The 19,419-nt window shown below is 42.9% G+C and overlaps 2 protein-coding genes across 5 annotated transcripts in view; one reads left to right on the plus strand and one right to left on the minus strand.

Annotated features, from left to right (window-relative positions):
* Positions 1–402: 402 nt before the first annotated feature.
* Positions 403–12,776, minus strand: TRAPPC2 (trafficking protein particle complex subunit 2). Its single transcript, XM_043459244.1, has 5 exons — positions 12,668–12,776; positions 5,827–5,936; positions 3,276–3,420; positions 2,774–2,859; positions 403–1,536 (listed from the first exon to the last, which is right to left on the minus strand). The coding sequence occupies exons 2-5, from the start codon at positions 5,917–5,919 to the stop codon at positions 1,438–1,440; spliced, it is 423 nt and encodes a 140-aa protein (XP_043315179.1). The 5' UTR covers positions 5,920–5,936; positions 12,668–12,776; the 3' UTR covers positions 403–1,437.
* Positions 9,784–19,419, plus strand: part of OFD1 (OFD1 centriole and centriolar satellite protein) — a 63,125-nt gene continuing 53,489 nt past the window's right edge. The window contains exons 1-2 of one of the 4 annotated variants that reach the window (XM_043459235.1): positions 9,784–9,874; positions 13,361–13,485. In XM_043459235.1, the coding sequence (XP_043315170.1) occupies positions 13,393–13,485 (93 nt within the window). In that variant the 5' untranslated portion in view covers positions 9,784–9,874; positions 13,361–13,392. Of the gene's footprint in view, positions 9,875–12,678; positions 13,083–13,360; positions 13,486–19,419 lie in introns of those variants that run through there. The other 3 variants (XM_043459237.1, XM_043459234.1, XM_043459233.1) reach the window with 3 other exon arrangements.

Below are 19,419 nucleotides of genomic sequence, written 5' to 3' on the forward strand. Positions count from 1 at the left end.
CTGACTGGGGCTTTGCCTCCCTCTGCCTTATATGCTCCTGGAGGGTAGAGCAAACTATATACGATAAGTACATGTGTGGGTCTCTCCAGTGAACATGGCTGAGTTACTCCTGGATTTCTGAGTTATCTTTTTCTGCTCCCAAAGCTCTGGCACCCAGTTTGAGGAGATCTGAATTCTGTAAAATGAGTTACAATGTATGTTTGCAGACTTTCATTAGGGGAGATAGGACTAAAATGGTCGAGGTGGTGGGGAGAGCAGCACCTAAAAAATCAACATTGGGAATTCCCTGGTGTTGAATGGTGCTTTTGACTGTTGAGGGCCCGGGTTCGATCCCTGGTCAGGGAACTAAGATATCACAAGCTGTACAGCGCAGCTAAAAAAAAAATTGATACTAAGCTTCCATAATCTTGGACAAACATCTTTATTTAGGAAATCAAATAAATAGGGTAAACTGTGGTAGCAGCTTCACACAAAGATACAAGACCAAACTGAGAATTCCTTGCTCAGGTCATTCAGAATGGAACAATATTCTTCAAGTGCTCACAGCACAGAAAATACCTGGTTTTCAATGAACATTTACTTGCTTTTCAATGGACATTTACTGGTTTACAATTAAGATCCCACATTGTTACAGTAAAAAAAAAAGACCACCCCCGCCCACTTGGGTATACAGGTATACAGCCTGAAAAGCCTCGAGTACAAGTGCTAATGTGATACAAGCTTTTCTTTGTTTAGAATTCTAAAACTGCCTTAAGACTTTCTACTAGCACAGCTATCAACAGGTTCACTTAATCCTTAGTTTATTGTCTGAGGGAAAGGAAACAAGAACAGAACCTGTCACAGTGGTCCTGGCCTCCCACTATACAAACCTGGGCTGAGGAGTCTCGAATTGCAGCAGGATCACTGTTTCTAGGCTCTGATAAGGGCAGGCCTGTGGCACTTGGCACTGCAACATGGTCTGCTCTGGCTTCTTGGGCAAAGCTATGTATACTGCCTATGTGTTTTCATAACATCTCTGGATCTATAGATGAGCCCATGTATGTGCTATCAACTTCATTCCCTACTGCAGAAGCTTTTAGTTTTAAATCTGTCTACCAAATCTTGACAATGATATTTGGTTCTGGAGTGCTTCATCAAGATCAACTATCTGAATGAGGAAAGTCAAAAGCTTATTCTCAATTTTTAAAAATAAAGATATTTCAAGATTACGAATAAAGAGCTCTTTATAAATAACAGTGTTCACAAGCAAATATCAATCTGTTCTTAGCTGTAAGAAACTGAATATGCTATTTTTAAATATAGAAGCAATTTCATTAGGTTTAGATAAACAAACTACAAGTAAAACTTTACCATGCTATTTAATCGTTACTTACAATGTACACATTCCTGAGTATACCCCATTGTAGTGACATTGTGTACTTCTGAATTTTTTTGCATTCAGCTTAAAAGGTGTTTCTTCCCAAGAAACTGAACTTTTCTGTCAAATGCGCTGGATCGAATAGGAGAATTGGGTTCATAAAATGGATTCATTGCAAACTAGGAGAGAAGAAAGTACTCAGGTGAGCTTGTCAAAGTAAAAAAGGCTGACAAATCATAGGTCTCTAAAAGGAAAATATTTTAAAGTTTTAAATTAAGTCATCAAAGACATTCAGAAGTCTAAAGACCACATTTTTAAGTTTCAGTGAAGATGTTCCATTATTAAATGTTATTGTCCCACTAAGGAAATTTCTGTCTTGGTGTTTTAGGGTAGTACCTGTGGCAAAACCCATGGCAGCACATATCTAAGCACTACCTGTGTGAGCAAAACCAACTCCTGGGATCCACCCTGTGTGTGAAATACAATTACACTCATGTTCAACTATGAAGATGTTCATTCATGTGGAAGGCCTCTGGCTATATAAAATGCACTAAAAATCTGCCATATGCTCTGATTGAAGGAAAAAGTTACACCACACTACTTTTAAAAGTTTGGTAATTTTTAACAATCAGATTTTTAATACTCTGCTTTAACACAAGGCAAGTGATCCGTTTCTCAGATAATATGATGAGTAAACCATAATATATGTGAGGGAAAATTAGTACTGGATGGAATCACGAGTGAGGAAAGGAGTTACCAACTTTTATACCTTAATCAATTGGTGTTGTCCATCTTTATAAGAGGACTAAATATTCTCTGCTACTTCTGACTAGGAATATTGATTGTTAACTATGCTGATATGCAAAATATCTTGTGCAAATAAAGAAATTTAAATTATTAAGAATATACTGTTAGCACTGCAGTTTAACCACTCACATCTTATTATTATTTCAGTTTTCCTAATTATCGAGAAATGCAAGTGACCCCTTTCTCCTTGAGTGACTTTGATAGTACATGAATCACTTCCTACTGGTTTATGATCTACATTGATTGCACTATAACTTACTTGTTAATAAGTAGATGGGAAACAGTCTGGAATAAAATCATGAAGCAACTTCCCTTATATAGACTACTTCTGTGTCTCTAGTTAGGGTTCCCTCATAAAATGAACTATGTGCATCAAAAGGGAAAGAATGAAACTGATCTAAAAATGACTATGAGTTGTCCTACATGCGTGTTAAGCTGCTGATAAGAGACCTGCCTGATGAGGGGGCTGCGAGGAACAGTCCTGCTGGGGGAAAGCTAGGCAGGGAGGAGAACTGTGCATCTAAGGGGGCTCCCTCTACAGGCCAGTGTCCTGCCAAAGTTGGCATGTCGTTTATAATCAGATTTTACAAGGTACAGAACATACCATACCTTTATGTATAAATCATAGACATCAGTAAAGAAGTTCTTGATTCCATCTTCTTGCCTGACATCATGCAGCATAATAAATCTCATATGTGAAATAATTAAGGTATAATATTTAGAAATGAAAGCTGAAAAGTTGATCAGTTGATACAATATTCTTCGAGTCACATGCAGTGTATTGTGTGATAGAAAAGATAAACACATAAACTGGGTTCAGAGTTAGGTTAGTTTTATCTTGAAGAGAACATAATCTTTTTAAGTTAGAAAGTAACTACAAAATAAAATCACCCTTGATATGGTTCAGATAAACCTTAATTTTATGAGATTGGACTTTAAAATTATCTGTTAAACAAAAGATGTTCCCCCCTCAAAAAAAAAAAGCACCACCAATGGTCATTTTTTACCTAACACTTTGCAGTCCACAGACTCAGAACCTGGCATCCACATCTCAGGCTGGTCTGGTTTGTCACCCCAACCCTTCATTGGAGCTCTAAACAGGTAAGGATATGACCCGCAGTGACGAATGCCGAGACAAACCATTCATTGAATTTGTCCACTGTCTTCAAGTACATGTTGTTCGAGAGCCACATGTTCTCATCTACGAGGTCGAGGGCAGCGTGAGCTATGAACTGGTTCAGATGGCGGTGATCATCCTAGGTGACAGTGAGTGACACCAGATTAACACTTCCATACAGGGAATTCTAGACACAGCTTGCTCATGGGGGGGTGGGGGGAAGCTTTCTGCTATAAAAGGTCTTCAGTGTTTTCACACTATTTTCTAATCTGGTATCTAAAACTCAAATAGAAACAGCCAATTACTTATGAAATGTGTTCAAGAAACTATAAAGATTTTTTAAAATTTGCCAAGGAGGAAGTTATCAGATTGCATGAGCATTTAAGCATGGGGGAAAAAAAAGAGGATACTTCCTTTAAAAAAAAAAAAGAGTAGATCCTGCTTTCAATTTTTCTCCCCTTCCCCTCTCCTCTGCTCAGATCCTGCTTTCAAGAAGTACACATCTTTTGAGGAGGAAGACAGGAAAACACAAGGTAGGCCAGGGAGGTGGCGAGGAAAGCTGTAGGCACCAGCCTCAGGTCGGGGCAGGGCCGGAGCTTGGTGCGCAGGGCAGACAGCCTGGCACTGGCTGCCCTGAGGTGCAGGAAGATCCCAGGGCTGCCAGCCTGGCTCGGCGCCAGCTGTGTGCAGTCACCTGTAGTGACAACGCAAGGTGATCCTGTCAAAGCTGGAGACGTCCTTCTCATGGGCCTAAAAGGCCTAACTGAAGAAGGCGGTGCCCCTTGATTGTGGAGAGAAAATTCACAATCTGGAATGTAGCCTCACGCACATGAGATGCTTACTGTCAAAAGTGCATTTTTCAAAGAACCCCTCTGTTTTAGGTTCCCCCAATTCCTGTGCTGCAGTCCTACCCCTCAGAATGTGGCTGTGTTTGAAAAGAGGGTCGTTGCAGATGTCATCATTTACCATGAGGTCATGCTAGCAGCGAGTGGGTCCCTAATCCAGTGGCTGACGTATTTATAAAGGGGAAATCTGGAGACAGACTCGCATGCAGGGAGAAAGCCACGGGAGACTGCAGTTCTGCCACAAGGCGCAAACTGCCAGCAGCTGGGAGCAAGGCCCGGAACAGGCCTTCCCTAGTACCTTCGGACAGGGCTGGCCCTGCTGACGGCTTCATCTCAGACTTCTGGGCTCGCCAACCGTGAGACAGTCCGGTTCTGCTCTCCTCGGGCAACCAGTGTTTGGTACTATGACTGCAGCCTTGGGAAACGAATGGCACTTCCTGGCTGAGGAGGCTGTGCCTGGGCTGGAGGAAGGTGGTCAGGTGCCCTGGAATCCCTCACGCAAGTAAAGCGCGTTTATACTTCAGCATGTGGACAAGACTAATTTATTTCTCAGAGAAATGGATGTGTTTTGTGTCTGGCTCATGGCAGTCTTTCCCTTTGCACTGATGAGCAAACTAGATAAATCAGAAGAAAACTGTAGGAGTGGTTTACAAAGGTGAGTGGTAGGAGGAGAAAGACCTAAGATCAAGTAATGCAACAGTTTTTATATGCACCGCTTTGCCTACCACAAGGCCAGTGAAATGAGAGAAAAACTGTATCTTAGTAGTCGCATACCACACAAAGCAAGTACTGCTGCAGCGATGCCTCCCATCCAGGTTTCAAACAGCAGTGTGCTCCCGGGAATGTGGGCAAATGATGGAGCAACACCACCTGCTCAGACAATACCTTAGATTTCCATCCTATTTCAGTGGCAAGGTCTGAACAGTTGAAAAGCGTCCTACATTGGACATCATGACTAATTTCAAACATCAGTTCCTGTCTTAAAGGACGTTAAAGTCTACTTTTGGAGGCTGGGAGAAACATAGCACAGTGGTCAGCAATATACTTGGAATATGGCTTTGTACAGCGAGATGGAGGGACCAGCTCTCCTCATCCCAAGACCCTACAGGTCTGTTTACTCTTGAGTGGCACCACGTTCTTGAAGCAAGCTGGTTTTTTTGGAACCACTCTTAACAAGAAAGTTGGGTGCCGTCGCCAGGGAGGAGAGCATGAGGGCCCCACATGGCCAGTGGATGCTGTGGGAAGTTGATGACAACAGCCACCATCCTGGGGGCGTGAGGAGGACATGGGAGTCGAGGTCTCTCTCAACCCTCTAGCTTGTCTGTCCTGCTGAAAAAGGTGATGTGAGGGCACAGAAGGGGCTTTCTTGGCATTTCAGGGCTGGAGCGCCTGCCCCTGCAGACCCAGTATGATCACCGCCTTTGACGGGAGTCTAGGGACTGACAACCAGGGAGAGGAGACGCAGGGCATCCTCTGAGCCTGTGCCAAGTGCTGCTGAACTAGAGCACGAAGACACAGTGCAGAGGGCACTCCCGGCGGGTTCCTCTCAACCTGCGGGACTGCAGAGCAAGCCACCTGTGGTTGTGCTGGGTTCGCAGTGACCTCATTTGTCCAGATCCCTTCCAATTCCACAGTCATATCACACCAGTATCATTACAGCACCACAAGTGCTACGGGCTTTTTTAAGGTTTCATACGCACTTTGGATTCTGCTTTTCCAGCTGGTAAAAACTCCATTTCAAAAACTGGATTATCATGGTGACCAACGATGACAAAGTAGAAGCTTCCAGACATCGTCTTCAATATAGCTCCTAATTAAATGAAAATAATGTGTATTTTTAGTACTCAGTACCAAAAACCAGGAAGTGAAGAACTCCATTTTTAACTTAAACCTAAACTGTAGAGGAAGTGGCCCCTAAAGTGGCATGCTTTCCATGCCAAGATTGATAGATACCAAGTGACAGATACCACGCCAAGATGATACCAAAGTGCTGCAAAACTAGAAGTGGCAATAATCCTCAAGCTCAAGTGAGGGGAAGAGGGTGGAAGCCTGCAATTTTCACAGAGCAAACAATAACATCATTCCATTCCTATAGATAAACAGCTTGTGACTGATACAGTTTATTTATTTATGATATGTTCTGGAGACTCCACTACTGTATTTTCATAGGGAGATTCGAAGACCTCTAACATGAAATCATAAAAACAACATTCTCCTGATCAGAAAGTGTGGACCATTTACGGTAAGCGGGCTTCACCTTGGGCTGGACCAGTCAGCCTGGGTGCTGACACCCGGTGCTGAGTAGGAAACATTGTGTGTACCGCTGCAGAGCACTTACAGCACTGCTACACAGTCATCTACACACCGGGAGGTACCTGTCTGCTCCCCACCGGACGGCTCTGTGCTGTGAGTGCAACTGCACAGAGAGGAGACCGTGATAGGAGTCTTTCAAAAGAGGAAGAAACGGTGCTGTACTCTAGAAAAGACGGAAGCAATCATAATCCAAAAGGAAGACATTCTGAGGCATAAAGAGCTGTTGGAACAAGGGTTCATAGGTTTGCTAAGGGCATAAAGAGAGTAGGGGTGCTGGGGGAGAAATCAATGATTCTGTGACTTTTAGCACAATCACAATCTGGACGGATGGATGGACAGACAGGCGATGGACTCATGTGTGTAATTTTAGCATGGGGTCTGAATCAGACAAAGCTAGGTTCATGTCTAGCTCTAGTGACACAAGCACAGGCACACGGAGATGTCGGGCGGGAACCCACTTAACCAGGCACCGACAGTAAGGTGTGTCAGAACCCAGGGCTCATCGAGCCGCACCGGGACTTCCATGCTATGAAATCTGAAGACAAAGGCAGGGATGATACCAAAGCTCTGCACAACTAGGAGAAGTGGCAATGAATCCTCAAGCTCAAGTGAGGGGGTGGAAGCCTGAAATTTCCAGAGCAAACAATGACATCATTCCTTCTGGAAAAGGTTTCATAGGTGGAGTTTGTCAAGGGAAGGGCTTGCTTTCTTCAGCACAAACATTTAAGCAGCAGCAGCAGCAGGGAAAAAATACTAAAGGAAGATACTTCTCCCTCTGCACACATGTTAAGCAACAGCAGGAGACACTATATGTAAAAGGAAGATTACCCTTCTCCAGCCCCCGAACCCACTTGGCCCCATGTGGAGACCCATGTGGGTGAGAAAAACAATCCTAAGAAGAGCATGAGGATAAACAAGAAACTGCAAGAAAGAAAGGGGCGATCACAAAGCCGTCAGCTACACAGAACGTGAGCTGCTAGTCACATGATTTCACACAGGATTGAAGAAAGGATGCAGAGAAGCTGAGAGGTGTAGTGGAAGAAAAGGAAGAGGCAAGAGCACATAACCACCCTGTCTTAGGAAGGCAACGTCTACAACTATTTAATATGTGGGGCCTCCTTGGCCTCAGTGGTGAGCAGAGCTGAGACTTGCTCTAGAATTCTGTGCTGTCTGATGGATGGAACTTTCTGCGAGGAGAGAGATGATCTCCATTTACGCAGTCTTTCTGTCACCTGAAATAGGGGCCCTTTGAGTGTCTCCAAGGTCTCGAGGTGTGGAGGTGTTACACAGAGCTTGGCAGTGGGTGAAACTGGGGAACTGCAGGAAGAGTTCAGGATATTGCCAAACGTCTGGCTGAGGGGGTCAAGCAGAATATCAAGGTGATGAAGCTATAAAGGAAATCAGAAAGGGAAGGAAGAGGGATGAAAATGAACAGGTCAATTCTGCATGTGTGGTGGCAGCCAGAATAGCTCCCCGGGCCCCCACCAAGATACCCACATCCTAGGCTTGGGGAACTGAAAATTAATCTAGGTGCCAAAGGGCATTAAGGCTGTAGATGCAACTAAGGCCTCCCATCAGCTGATCTTCAGGTAGGACAAGGATCCTGGCTACTCAGGTGGATCCAGTGTCATCACCAGAGTCTTTAAAAAGTGGAAGAGGGTGGAACCCCAGGGAAGAGTCGAGGGTTGTTGGGGAGGGAAGCATGGCAGTGGGTGGATCACCAAGGAGATGAAACCTTGCTGGTTTTCAAGATGGAGGAAACAGCCATGAACCAAGGAATGTGGGTGGCCCCTAGAAGCTGGAAAGGACGACAAAACAGATTTTTCCAGAGAGCTTCCAGAAGGGATTTACGCCCAGTGAGACCCGCGTTGGTCTTCTGCCCTACAAAAGGGTAAGATGATAAGTCTGTGTCGTTTTAAGGCAGTAAATTTGTGGTAATGCTTTATGGCTGCAGTAGGAAACCAACAACACGTCAAAACTGAAAAAACCTGCAGGCTTAAGAAAAAGGGAGGTAGAAGAGACTGGGGACAAAGTTAGCTTATTTTCCATGGGTCACAGGTTTCAGAGTCCTGTGGAAATGGGGGGCCAATGGTGCATCAAGGTAGCAGTACAGGGACGAGAGTGGAGCGAACAGTGGCTGGGTTTTCCAGCTAGTGTCTCATACCCCTAACAGGAAAACTGCTCAGTGCTCGCGGGACAGACCTGCAGGGAGCAGGGGGAGGGCATGGCGTTGTATGCTCAGTCATGTCCTACTCTTCGTGACCCCATGGACTGTAGCCTGCCAGGCTTCTCTGTCCATGGGATTTTCCAGGCAGGAACACTGGAATGGGTTGCGATCTCCTCCTCCAGGGGGAGGGCATAATGCCAGAATATAAGAAAGGGAAGGCAGGAAGGAGGTGGGGGAGGCGGGATTAACTAGCCTCAACAAGGACGAGAACCTTCTGAAAGTTCTAGTGACGAGGCCCTCCAGGGCCTTGACTGATGAAGCCTGTGTCATGTAATGAACAGCACATTTGTTAGAAGTTGCCACAGTTGTTAAAATAGGATGAAGAAACCCTCCTTTACAAAGGCAGGACTTGTTGGCTGAACAGAGGGGAGCCAGGATTCCTGTCTGTGCCGAGAACAGCTGTCTGTGGTGGTTAAAATGTCTTGAACTGCTTTTGAGAGACAGAGAACTGAAGAAATCAACAAGGAGCTCTGGACTTCTTGAAGAGACCATGTACAAGATATGAGAAGTAGAGCACTAGCTAGTAATGGTCATAAAGTAGGACCAGAAAGCCAGGAGGCTTGAGTCAGAAGGGCAAAAGCCCCACACGAGCTGAAATGTGTGCTATATGTTAAAAACAAGAAACGTGCAGGCTACTATCAGGAAAAAGCAAGGGAGAATGGTCAATCATTTGAGGCCCCTGGTGTATAAACAACACGGGACACAGGTATGCCGAATTTGAGTTTTCTCAAAGAATGGTTTTCACACAGCAAGTATGGAAGACATTAGGTTAGGCAGGCTATGAACCCCAAGACAGGCCTGTTAAAGAAACAGTTTAGTTAACAACTCTGATGGTGTGACTACTGACCAGGAACATTTGAGAAATCACAGGAATAGAAAGAGCCAGGCTTTCAGAGGTTAGTAACTGTTATGCCAACTTTCGGAAAACAAAAATGCTTATCTTGTTGGCCCTGCTGGTGGCTCAGACAGTAAAGCATCTGTCTGCAATGCAGGAGACCCGAGTTCGATCGCTGGATCAGGAAGATCCCCTGGAGAAGGCAATGGCAACCCACTCCAGTACTCTTGCCTGGAAAATCCCATGGACAGAGAAGCCTAGTAGGCTACAGTCCATGGGGTCGCAAAGAGTCGGACACGACTGAGAGACTTCACTTTCACTTTATCTTGAAGTCTGAGTACTACTGAAGAGATTAAAACACTAACAGAAACAGGTATGAAATGCCTGTCTTCAGTCAGACCCTATGCTGGGAACTTCTGTGATAAAGTAAGTCCTTTAACGTGTAATCCTTAGAAAGAGTGGGTTACTACTCACTTGTTCTAGAAGAACAAGTCATTACAGACCTACACTCCCTGTTGTGGAAGGGAACTAGGGAGATGGTGAGTCACCTTCTGAACTCATGTGGTTCTCCACCTAAGAACTCATGGGAGACCAGGAGCCTGGGTGAGAGCCTCTGGTACCCCCAGAGCAAGAGCAGTGCTGGGGATCCAGGATGTGCACGTTCTCTGCTGAAGGAGGGACAGTAGGGGACTGACTGGAACATTCACATGCTCCATGTCACTGGACAGCATGGGGTCTCTCGGGAGCCTTGGAGGTTGACCTTAACCTAGTGCAGCTCAAGGGGTTTGCATCAGTAACTGAGATGAAGCCAACTTCTCACACTCAAAGATAACATGCTAAGGGCACCTAATTTATTAGAAGGCTAAAGTTAGGATTCAAAAGACCTCCATGGCTAGGAGAAATACGTGACACGATCAGGACAGAATTTAAAGAATTCGAAATAAAGTCCTATACTTGGGCTGAAAAAATCAACAGCACAACAAGGGGATGAGGGAAGCCTAGTGTAAGAGTAGCTCGTCTGCAGGGACCACTTCTCATTTACTGCCAGCATAGTCAGAGGCAGCAATCCAATACACTGGCCAGAAAAGCTAATGCAATTCCAGACTGCATTAAGAAAAGACAATGTCCTTATGACTAATAACACCATCTCTGGGGAAGATACTCAGTTCTGGGAATCACAGTTTTAAAATTCATTAACTCTGAACTTTGTGCGTTGGGAGGAGGGAAGCATTTAGGCTAAGGAACGCCCTGGGAACAAGATAAAAGCTACTGAAGGAGCTGAGGATGTTTAAAATGGAGGCAGGGTAAGACCTTTTGTTGGGGGTGGGGGGAGGCAGTGGAATAGGTGCAGTCTTTATAAATATGATGCTGTCCATGGGAAGGGATTTGACTAGGGACGCCAATTGGTTTTTCCCCATGAGCTTGTTCTAATCAGCTGGTAGTGAGGGCCAGGAACTAGTGCTGAGAACGATTCTGAGACTAAGGGTGGTCGGGGGAAAGACTGCTGTGATCAGTTACCACATCTGCTATGGGTTTGGGAAAGGGCAGTGCCTATGCGAGTGCCAAGCATTAGCTAAATCTGAACTAGACAGATTTATTCCAAACTGTTCCAGAGGCCAAGCCAAGGGCTGCTCCTTTGAAGTTACCTGGAAAGACATTTGGGTGAATATAATTGAGAACTTAGTGACCAAGAACTATCAGGTTGCCTTGTGAAATGACTCCATACTAACATCTTAGAACATTCTTCATCATCTCACTATTCTGCTCAAAAGCCTTAGTGCTTCTCATCTAACTAAGTACCAGTATCCAAAACCTAGTCCCATGTTGTTCTACCTCAGCTACAATGGATTGGTATACTTATTTTTTCCCTCTCCAGCTGATTGTTTCCAGTCCAGACTTATTTCTCTCTTCATGCCTGGAATACTCTAATTCTGTATGTTTACCTTACCCATCTTTCAAAGTCTACCCAAATCCTTCCTTCTCCAAGTATTTCCCAACCCAACCTACATGGTCTCTACCTCCTATTTAAGTCCTGTCACTCTTGATGCTTATTAAATCGTTTAAGCCTTTCATGGCTAGGGGTGAAAATTCACTGTACTCTTCAGTGCTGCTCACAAAGCTAACACTGGCCCAATTTCATCCTCATAGGTAGGCCTTAGATACCTTATACCCACAGCATGGGGCTCTGGAGTCAGGCCAGATACCTCACTGTTCTTGAAAGGGTCCTGATTTTTTTTATTCCTTTCAGAATTTTCACCCTTCCTCCTTTGCTTTTTGTCCACCATCCAAGCACTACCTAACAATGCCCTGATGAAGTCACAGTTTTCAGAGATGTGCCCACTCATGTATATCCCCAACCACTTTTTCTAAAATCTTTACTCAGTCTACAATGCATCTCTGGCTCAGATGGTAAAGAATCCACCTGCAGTGTAGGAGACCCCGGTTCGATTCCTGGGTTGGGAAGATCCCTTGGAGATGGGAGTGGCAACCCACTCCAGTATTCTTGCCTGGAGAATTCCATGGACACAGGAGCCTGGTAGGCTACAGTCTATGGGATGGCAAAAAGTCGGACACAATTAAGCAAGTAACACTTTTCACAATGCATCTTAGTTCTTAGCCAATTCTCTGGCTACGTTTTCAGCATTGCTTCTCGAGAGACTTTTCTAATTAGATTTAAGCACCTTGGGGACCCAGCTCACCTATCTTCTTCACAGCACGCACCAAGTGTAGCTCACTGGTTTTTAACCAGGGGCGACTTTGCCTCCCAGGGACAGGTGGCAATGTCAGGAGGTTATCAGAACTGGGAGGGAGGTGCTACTGGCATCGATTGGGTGGAAACCAAGGATGCTGCTCAGCATCTTACAGTGCGCAGGACAGCACCACAATGGAGCATTTTCCGACTCCAAACGGCAATAGTGCCGCAGTTAAGAAACCCAGCGTGGGCTGAATAACTCAACCCAATGAAAGTTATTACAAGAAGCAAAGCGCCTAAGCAGGCGGACGTTTGCAGATTGAATCTCGGTGTGGTATGGCCGGCCGGGCTGTTGATGAGCTCAGCCGGCCAGGGACAGAGGGGAGAGAAAGGGCCAACACCCGGCTCCCGCGGGACAGGACATATCCCCCAGAGTCCCCAAGCGTCAACCGTCCACTCGCTCCATCCCCTTACCTGCGGCGAGACGCCGGCAACCGAAACGCCCCGTCAGTTGCCGCGGAACGGAACCGCGCTCCTCAACTTCCGTAGGGACTCCGGAAGCAGTCCTCGCGAGACTCCGCGGTACCGCCCTCGCGTAGTGGGCGGAGCTTCCTGCCGTAGCCCTACGCAGCTTGGCGCTTGCGCCGTAATGCCCTAGACGAAGGCTGCTCTGTTTGCCGGACGGCGGGGAGGGCTGGGATCGGCTCTGGGCGGCGCGAATTCCGGCCGATGCTGCACTTTCTCTAGACTTCAGCGTTCCGGTCTCCGCCCGTGAGAGTCGCGCGTGGGCCATAGCCACGCCCACCTATCAGAACTTCCAAGAAGTGCGCGTCTCTGTCCGAGTTCCTAGTTCGCAGTGCGAAGCGGAAGGTTCACCTTGTTCCTCCTGGTACTCTGGGGTTGAGGCAGGACTCTGAAGGCAGGGGTTCCCCTAGGCCAGGGCTTGCATCCCAGGTTCGGCCTCAAACTTGGGGCACGGTGGGGCGGGCTCGGGAGGAAGCCGACACCTGATGGCTCAGGTAGATACACCTGCAGCCTCCTCGAGGTGGGCGGAAGTGAAGCCTTTGGTTCCGTTAAAACGCCTTTCTCCCCTGGGCTTGTGAGGGCTTCCTTGGAGACCATTGGTCTGTGTGCAGAATTTAACATCCCCTCTGCTCTGCCCGCCAGGTAAACCATAACCGATTCTCTTCTGGTCCATCATGTTCCCCAAATCTGATGCGTTGAGTCAAGATGATCTGCGCAAAAAGCTGTACCAGACGTTTAAGGATCGGGGTGTACTGGACACACTCAAGGTATCAGTTTTAGGCATATCTGTTAAGGTAGATTTTGCAAGTGTAACCCGTGAAAGGTAGTACATGTAAATACATCCATGTCTTGGGTTTTAAAACTGGCGTGATACACAGATTGTGTTGGTGAGTTATATTGCTCTGTTCCCGTGTAACTCTTTAATCGTTAAATAAACACGTTTTAGTAACTTTTTTCTTTAAGAAATCTTAGATGTTCCTGAGTTATTAAGTGGTTTTGTAATACTCATATTTGAATGGAGGATATTGACACCATATAGGAAACATTAAGGGACTACTTACTGGAGAAAAGTTTGGGGAAAGAGAAATTTCTTCTTTAAAATATATTGAAAGGTATAAATACTTGAGCAGCAAATATTTCTTAGGACACTTTGTGTATGAATTAACAGCAGGAAGTAGGATTGGCTCAAATGTGTTTTCTATATGTATTTCATAAAAGTATTTTACACTTAAAGTAGGAAATAGAGGGAAAACTTTTTCTTCTGGCTGCTCCATGGTTTTTGTACCTTAAAAATACTTCAAACTCATCTGAAATATAGAAAAACATACAGGAGAGACGTCATCTCTAACACAACCAATTGGCATACTGTTTTGTCTGTCTGTGACATGTTCCCCTTGCCTGTTTTTTTCCCCTAGAGTGCTAGTGTTTTCTTATTGATGTATTTCTTATTGATGTATTCATGTATTTCTTATTGATGTATGCTCTTTTAATGGCAAATTAGTCATCTTTCCATTTTGTGACGATGCTGTTGGTGTTCAATTTTATTTTGGCTCTAAAAAGGCTAAAGTTGCATTTTTCTATGGTCAAATCTCTTGTTCACTATTTTCTACTGATTATTCTCAGTAAGTCATTTCCACTAAGAATGAATATTCAATTTTTTTGAAAATTCAATTTTTACGTTTTTAAAAAGGTTTCGTTTTTTTGCAGTTAAGTCTTTAACCTACTTGGAATTAATTGTAGTATGTCGTGCATTAGTCCACTTTCTTATGCAGAACATTTTTTGCATCTAGGCATGGTGTACTTTTACTGTGCTTTGGATTTAGTTTAGTAGGATTATACTTCATGTGTGTGGTCACCATTGATAGTGACTTATCATTATCCTTTTTATGGCTTTGGTATCAGGATTATGCTAGCCGTGTTCTCTTTACAGCTGCAGCCTACCCTCAGAAATACTCTTTGTTCTTTGCAGCTGACCATTCGGTTTCTGTTACTTTAGCTTCATCAATGACAGGAAGAATTTTTACTTTCTCAGTCTGAGCTAATTTATTTTCTCAATTTAAGGACTGGTTTGGGTGAGTTCTAATTTTTGAAATTCCCTGAAGTGTTTAGTGGTCTAATTCACATTCTGTTTGAGTGTTTGAAAAGAATTTATTTTAATGGTTAAGTCCAAAGTTATATCAGTATCTGTTAAATGAAATTTATGAAATCTTTTTCCTTATTTTGAATCTGGTCTGTCAGTTTCTTTTTTTAAATTGGTGTATAATTGCCTTACAATGTTGTGTTAATTTCTGCTGTACAATGAAGTGAATCACCTATATATTCCTCCCTTCCTCTTGAACCCACCATCCCACCCCTCTAGGTCATCACAGAGCACTGAGCTGAGCTCCCTGTGTTTATAGCAGCTTCCCACTAGCTGTCTATTTACACATGGTAGTGTATATATGTCATTCCTAATCTTCCCATGCGTTCTCCCCCTCCCCTGTGTCTGCATGTTCCTTCCCTATGTCTATGTCTCTATTCCTCCCCTGCAAATAGGTTCATGTGTACCATTTTTTTTTTTAGATTCCACGTACATGAGTTAATATATGATATTTGTTTCTTTCTTGCTGACTTACTTTACTCTGTATGGCAGACTCTGGGTCCATCCACATCTCTGCAAATGACTCAATTTCATTTCGTTTTATGGCTGAATAATATTCCATTGTATTTATGTACCACATCTTTATCCATTCATCCATCGATGGACATTTAGGTTACTTCTATGTACTGGCTGTTGTAAATAGTGCTCCAGTGAACATTGGGGTACATGTGTCTATTTGAATTATGGTTTTCTCAGGATATATGCACAGTAGTGGGATTGCTGGGTCATAGGGTAGTTCTATTTTTAGCTTTTTAAAGGCACTCCATAGTGTTCTCCTTAGTGGCTGTATCAATTTACACTTCTACCATCAGTGCAAGAGGGTTCCCTTTTCTCCACACTCCCTCCAGCGTTTATTGTTTGTAGATTTTTTGATGATGGTCATTCTGACCAGTGTGAGCTGATTACTCACTATAGTTTTGATTTGCATTTCTCTAATAATTAGTGATGTTGAGCATCTTTTCATGTACCTCTCGACTATGTTTATGTCTTCTTTGAAGAAATGTCTAGATCTTTGCCCATTTTTTGACTGGGTTGTTTGTTTTGATATTGAGCTGCATGAGATGTTTGTGTATGTTGGAGATAAATCCTTTGTCAGTTGCTTCATTTGCAAATATTTTCTCCCATTCTGAGAGTTGTCTTTTCGTTTTGTTTATGTTTTCCTTTGCTCTGCAAAAGCTTTTAAGTTTATTTAGGTCTCATTTATTTATTAAAAAAATTTTTTTATTCTTACTGTAGGAGGTAGGTCAAAAAAGATCTAGCTGTGATTTATATCAGAGTGTTCTTCCTATGTTTTCCTGTAAGAGTTTATAATGTCCAGTGTTACATCTATGTCTTTGATCCATTTTGAGTTTATTTTTCTGTATCATGTTAGAGAATGTTATAATTTCCTTCTTTTACATGTTGCTGTCAAGTTTTCCCAGCATCACTTACTGAAGAGATTGTTTTCTCTTCATTGTATGTTCCTGTCTCCTTTTTCACAGATTATGTGATGGTAGGTGTGTTGGCCTACCTATGGGTTTCTATCCTGTGTCATTGATCTGATCTGTATTTCTGTTTTTCTGCCAGTATCATACTGTCTCGATTACTGTAGCTTTCTAATATAGTCTGAAGTCAGGGAGCTTAATTACTTCAACTGTTTTTCTTTCTCAGGATTGCTTTGGCTATTTGGACTGTTTTGTATTTCCATACAAACTGTGAAAATTTTTGTTCTAATTCTGTGAAAAATGCCATTGGTAATTTGATAGGCAATGGCACCCCACTCCAGTACTCTTGCCTGGAAAATCCCATGGACGGAGGAGTCTGGTAGGCTGCAGTCCATGGGGTCGTGAAGAGTTGGATACGACTGAGCGACTTCACTTTCACTTTTCATTTTCCTTCATTGGAGAAGGAAATGGCAACCCACTCCAGTGTTCTTGCCTGGAGAATCCCAGGGATGGCAGAGCCTGGTGGGCTGCTGTCTATGGGGTCGCACAGAGTCAGACACGACTCAAGTGACTTAGCAGCAGCAGCAGCAGTACTGAATCTGTAGATTGCTTTGTGTAGTAGAGTCATTTTCACAATATTCTTCCAATCTAACACATCTATTTCTGTTTATATCCTCTTTACTTTCTTTCATCAGTCTTTTCTGAGTACACGCCTTTTGCCTCCTTAGATTTATTCCTAGGTGTTTTATTCTTTTTGTTGCATTGGTAAATGGGATTGTTTCCTTAATTTCTCTTTCTGATCGTTCATTGTTAGTGTATAGGAATGCAAGCCAAATTCATGGATTAGTGCTAGTAGTTTTTCTGGTGGCATCTTTAGAATTTTTCTACGTAGAGTACATCTGAAAACAGTGAGAGTTTAACTTCTTTTAAAACTTGTATTCCTTTTATTTCTTTTTCTTCTCTGATTGCCATGGCTAGGGCTTCCAAAACTATGTTGCATAATATTGGTGAGAGTGCACATCCTTGTCTTGTTCCTTATGTTAGAGGAAATGCTTTTGGGTTTTCACCATTGAGAATGTTATTAGTTGTGGGTTTGTTGTATACGGCCTTTATTCCGGGCTTTTGTTGGGGTAGGTTCCCTGTATGCCCACTTTCTGGAGAGTTTCTTTTTTTTTTTTTTTTATCATAAATGGATATAGAAATTTGTCAGATTTTTTCAGCATCTACTGAGATGATCATATGCTTTTTATTCTTCAACTTGTTGATATGGTATATCACAGTGATTTATGTATATTGAAGAATCCTTGCATCCCTGGGATAAATCCCACTTGATCATGGTGTATGATCCTTTTAACGTGTTGCTGGATTCTGTTTGCTAGTGTTTTGTTGAGGATTGTTCAGTCTGTGTTCATCGGTTATAGTGGTCTGTAATTTTCTTGTGATATCTTTGTCTGGTTGTGGTATCAGGGTCATAGTGGCCTTGTAGAACAAGTTTGGGACTGTTCCTCCCTCTGCAGTTTTGTGGAAGAATTTGAGAAGGATAGATATTAACTGTTCTCTAAATGTTTGTTAGAATTGGTCTGTGAAGCCATCTGGTCCTGGCCTTTTGTTTGTTGGAAGATTTTAAATTACAGTTTCAATTTTATTACTTGTCATTGATCTGTTTATTTCTTCCTGGTTCAGTCTTAGAAGGTTGTACCTTTCTAAGAATTTGTTCATTTCTTCCAGGTTACCCTGTTTATTGGTGTATAGTTTCTTGTAGTAGTCTCTTATCCTTTGTATTTCTGTGGAGTCAGCTGTATTTCTTTTTTTTCATTTCTAATTTATTGATTTGAATCCTCTCCCTTTTTTTCTTGATGAATCTGGCTAAAGGTTTATCAATTTTGTTCATCTTCTCAAGTAACAAACTTTTAGCTTAATTGATCTTTGCTGTTTTCTTCTTTGTTGCTATTCCATGTATTTCTGCTCTGTTGTTTATGATTTCTTCTACTGCAGGATTTTGTTGTTGTTCTTTCTCTAGCTGCTTTAGGTGTAACCTTAGATTGTTGAGATTTTTCTTGTTTCTTGAGGTGATATTGAATTACTATAAACTTCCCTCCTTTAACTGCTTTTTGTTGTGTGCTCTGCAAGTTTTGGGTCATTGTGTTTTCATTTTCATTTGCTTCTATGTATTTTTAATTTCCTCTTTGATTTCTTCAGTGATCTCTTGGTTATTTAGTGTATTGTTTAGCTTCCAGGTGTTTTTCTAAAATAGTTTTTTCCTGTAACTGATATCTAATCTCATAGCATTGTGGTTGGAAAAGGTGCTTGATGCAGTTTAAATTTTGTTAAACTTGCCGAGGCTTGATTTGTGACCCAAGATGTGATTTTTCCTAGAGAATGTTCCATGTGCACTTAAGAAGAAAGTGTATTCTGCTGCTTTCAGATGGAATGTCCTATAAATATCAATTAAGTCTATCTGGTCTAATGTATCATTTCTAGCTGTGTTTCCTTATTTTCTGTCTTGGATGATCTGTCCATTGGTGTAAGTGGGGTGTTAAAGTCCACCACTATTATTGTTACTGTCAATTTCCCCATTTATGGCTGTTAGCATTTGCCTTATACATTGAGATGCTCCTATATTGTGTGCATATATATTTATAATTGTATGTTTTTGGATTGATCCCTTGATCATTATGCAGTGTCCTTCTTGTCTCTTATAATGGTCTTTATTTTAAAGTCTTATTTGTCTGATATGAGTACTGCTACTCCAGCTTTCTTCTGATTTCTATTTGCATGGCATATCTTTTTGCATCCCCTCATATTCAGTCTGTATGTGTCTTTATGTCTGACGTGGGTCTCTTGCAGACAGCATGTACATGGGTCTTGTTTTTATATCCGTTCAGCCAGTCTGTGTCTTTCGGTTGGAGCATTTAATCCATGTCCATTCAAGGTAATTATCCATATGTATGATCCTGTCACCATTTTCTTGATTGTTTTGGGTTTGTTTTGTGGGCCTTTCTCTTCTCCTGTGTATCCTGTCTGTAGAAGTTCCTCTAACATTTGTTGTAAAGCTGATTTGGTGGTGTTGAATTCTCTTCGCTTTTGCTTGTCTGTTAAGTTTTTGATTTGTCCATTGAATATGAGTGAGATCCTTA

This window comes from Cervus canadensis, chromosome X (assembly GCF_019320065.1).
Source record: "Cervus canadensis isolate Bull #8, Minnesota chromosome X, ASM1932006v1, whole genome shotgun sequence".
Classification (NCBI taxonomy): domain Eukaryota; kingdom Metazoa; phylum Chordata; class Mammalia; order Artiodactyla; family Cervidae; genus Cervus; species Cervus canadensis.

Excerpts from the sequence above, each read along its gene's own strand:
- TRAPPC2 (XM_043459244.1), bottom strand. The coding sequence starts at position 5,919 with ATGTCTGGAAGCTTCTACTTTGTCATCGTTGGTCACCATGATAATCCA. Across the intron at positions 2,860-3,275 it reads GGCATTCGTCACTGCGGGTC|ATATGAGATTTATTATGCTG; the intron begins ATATCCTTACCT and ends TAATTATTTCAC. Across the intron at positions 1,537-2,773 it reads TCTATGATTTATACATAAAG|TTTGCAATGAATCCATTTTA; the intron begins GTATGGTATGTT and ends CTTCTCTCCTAG.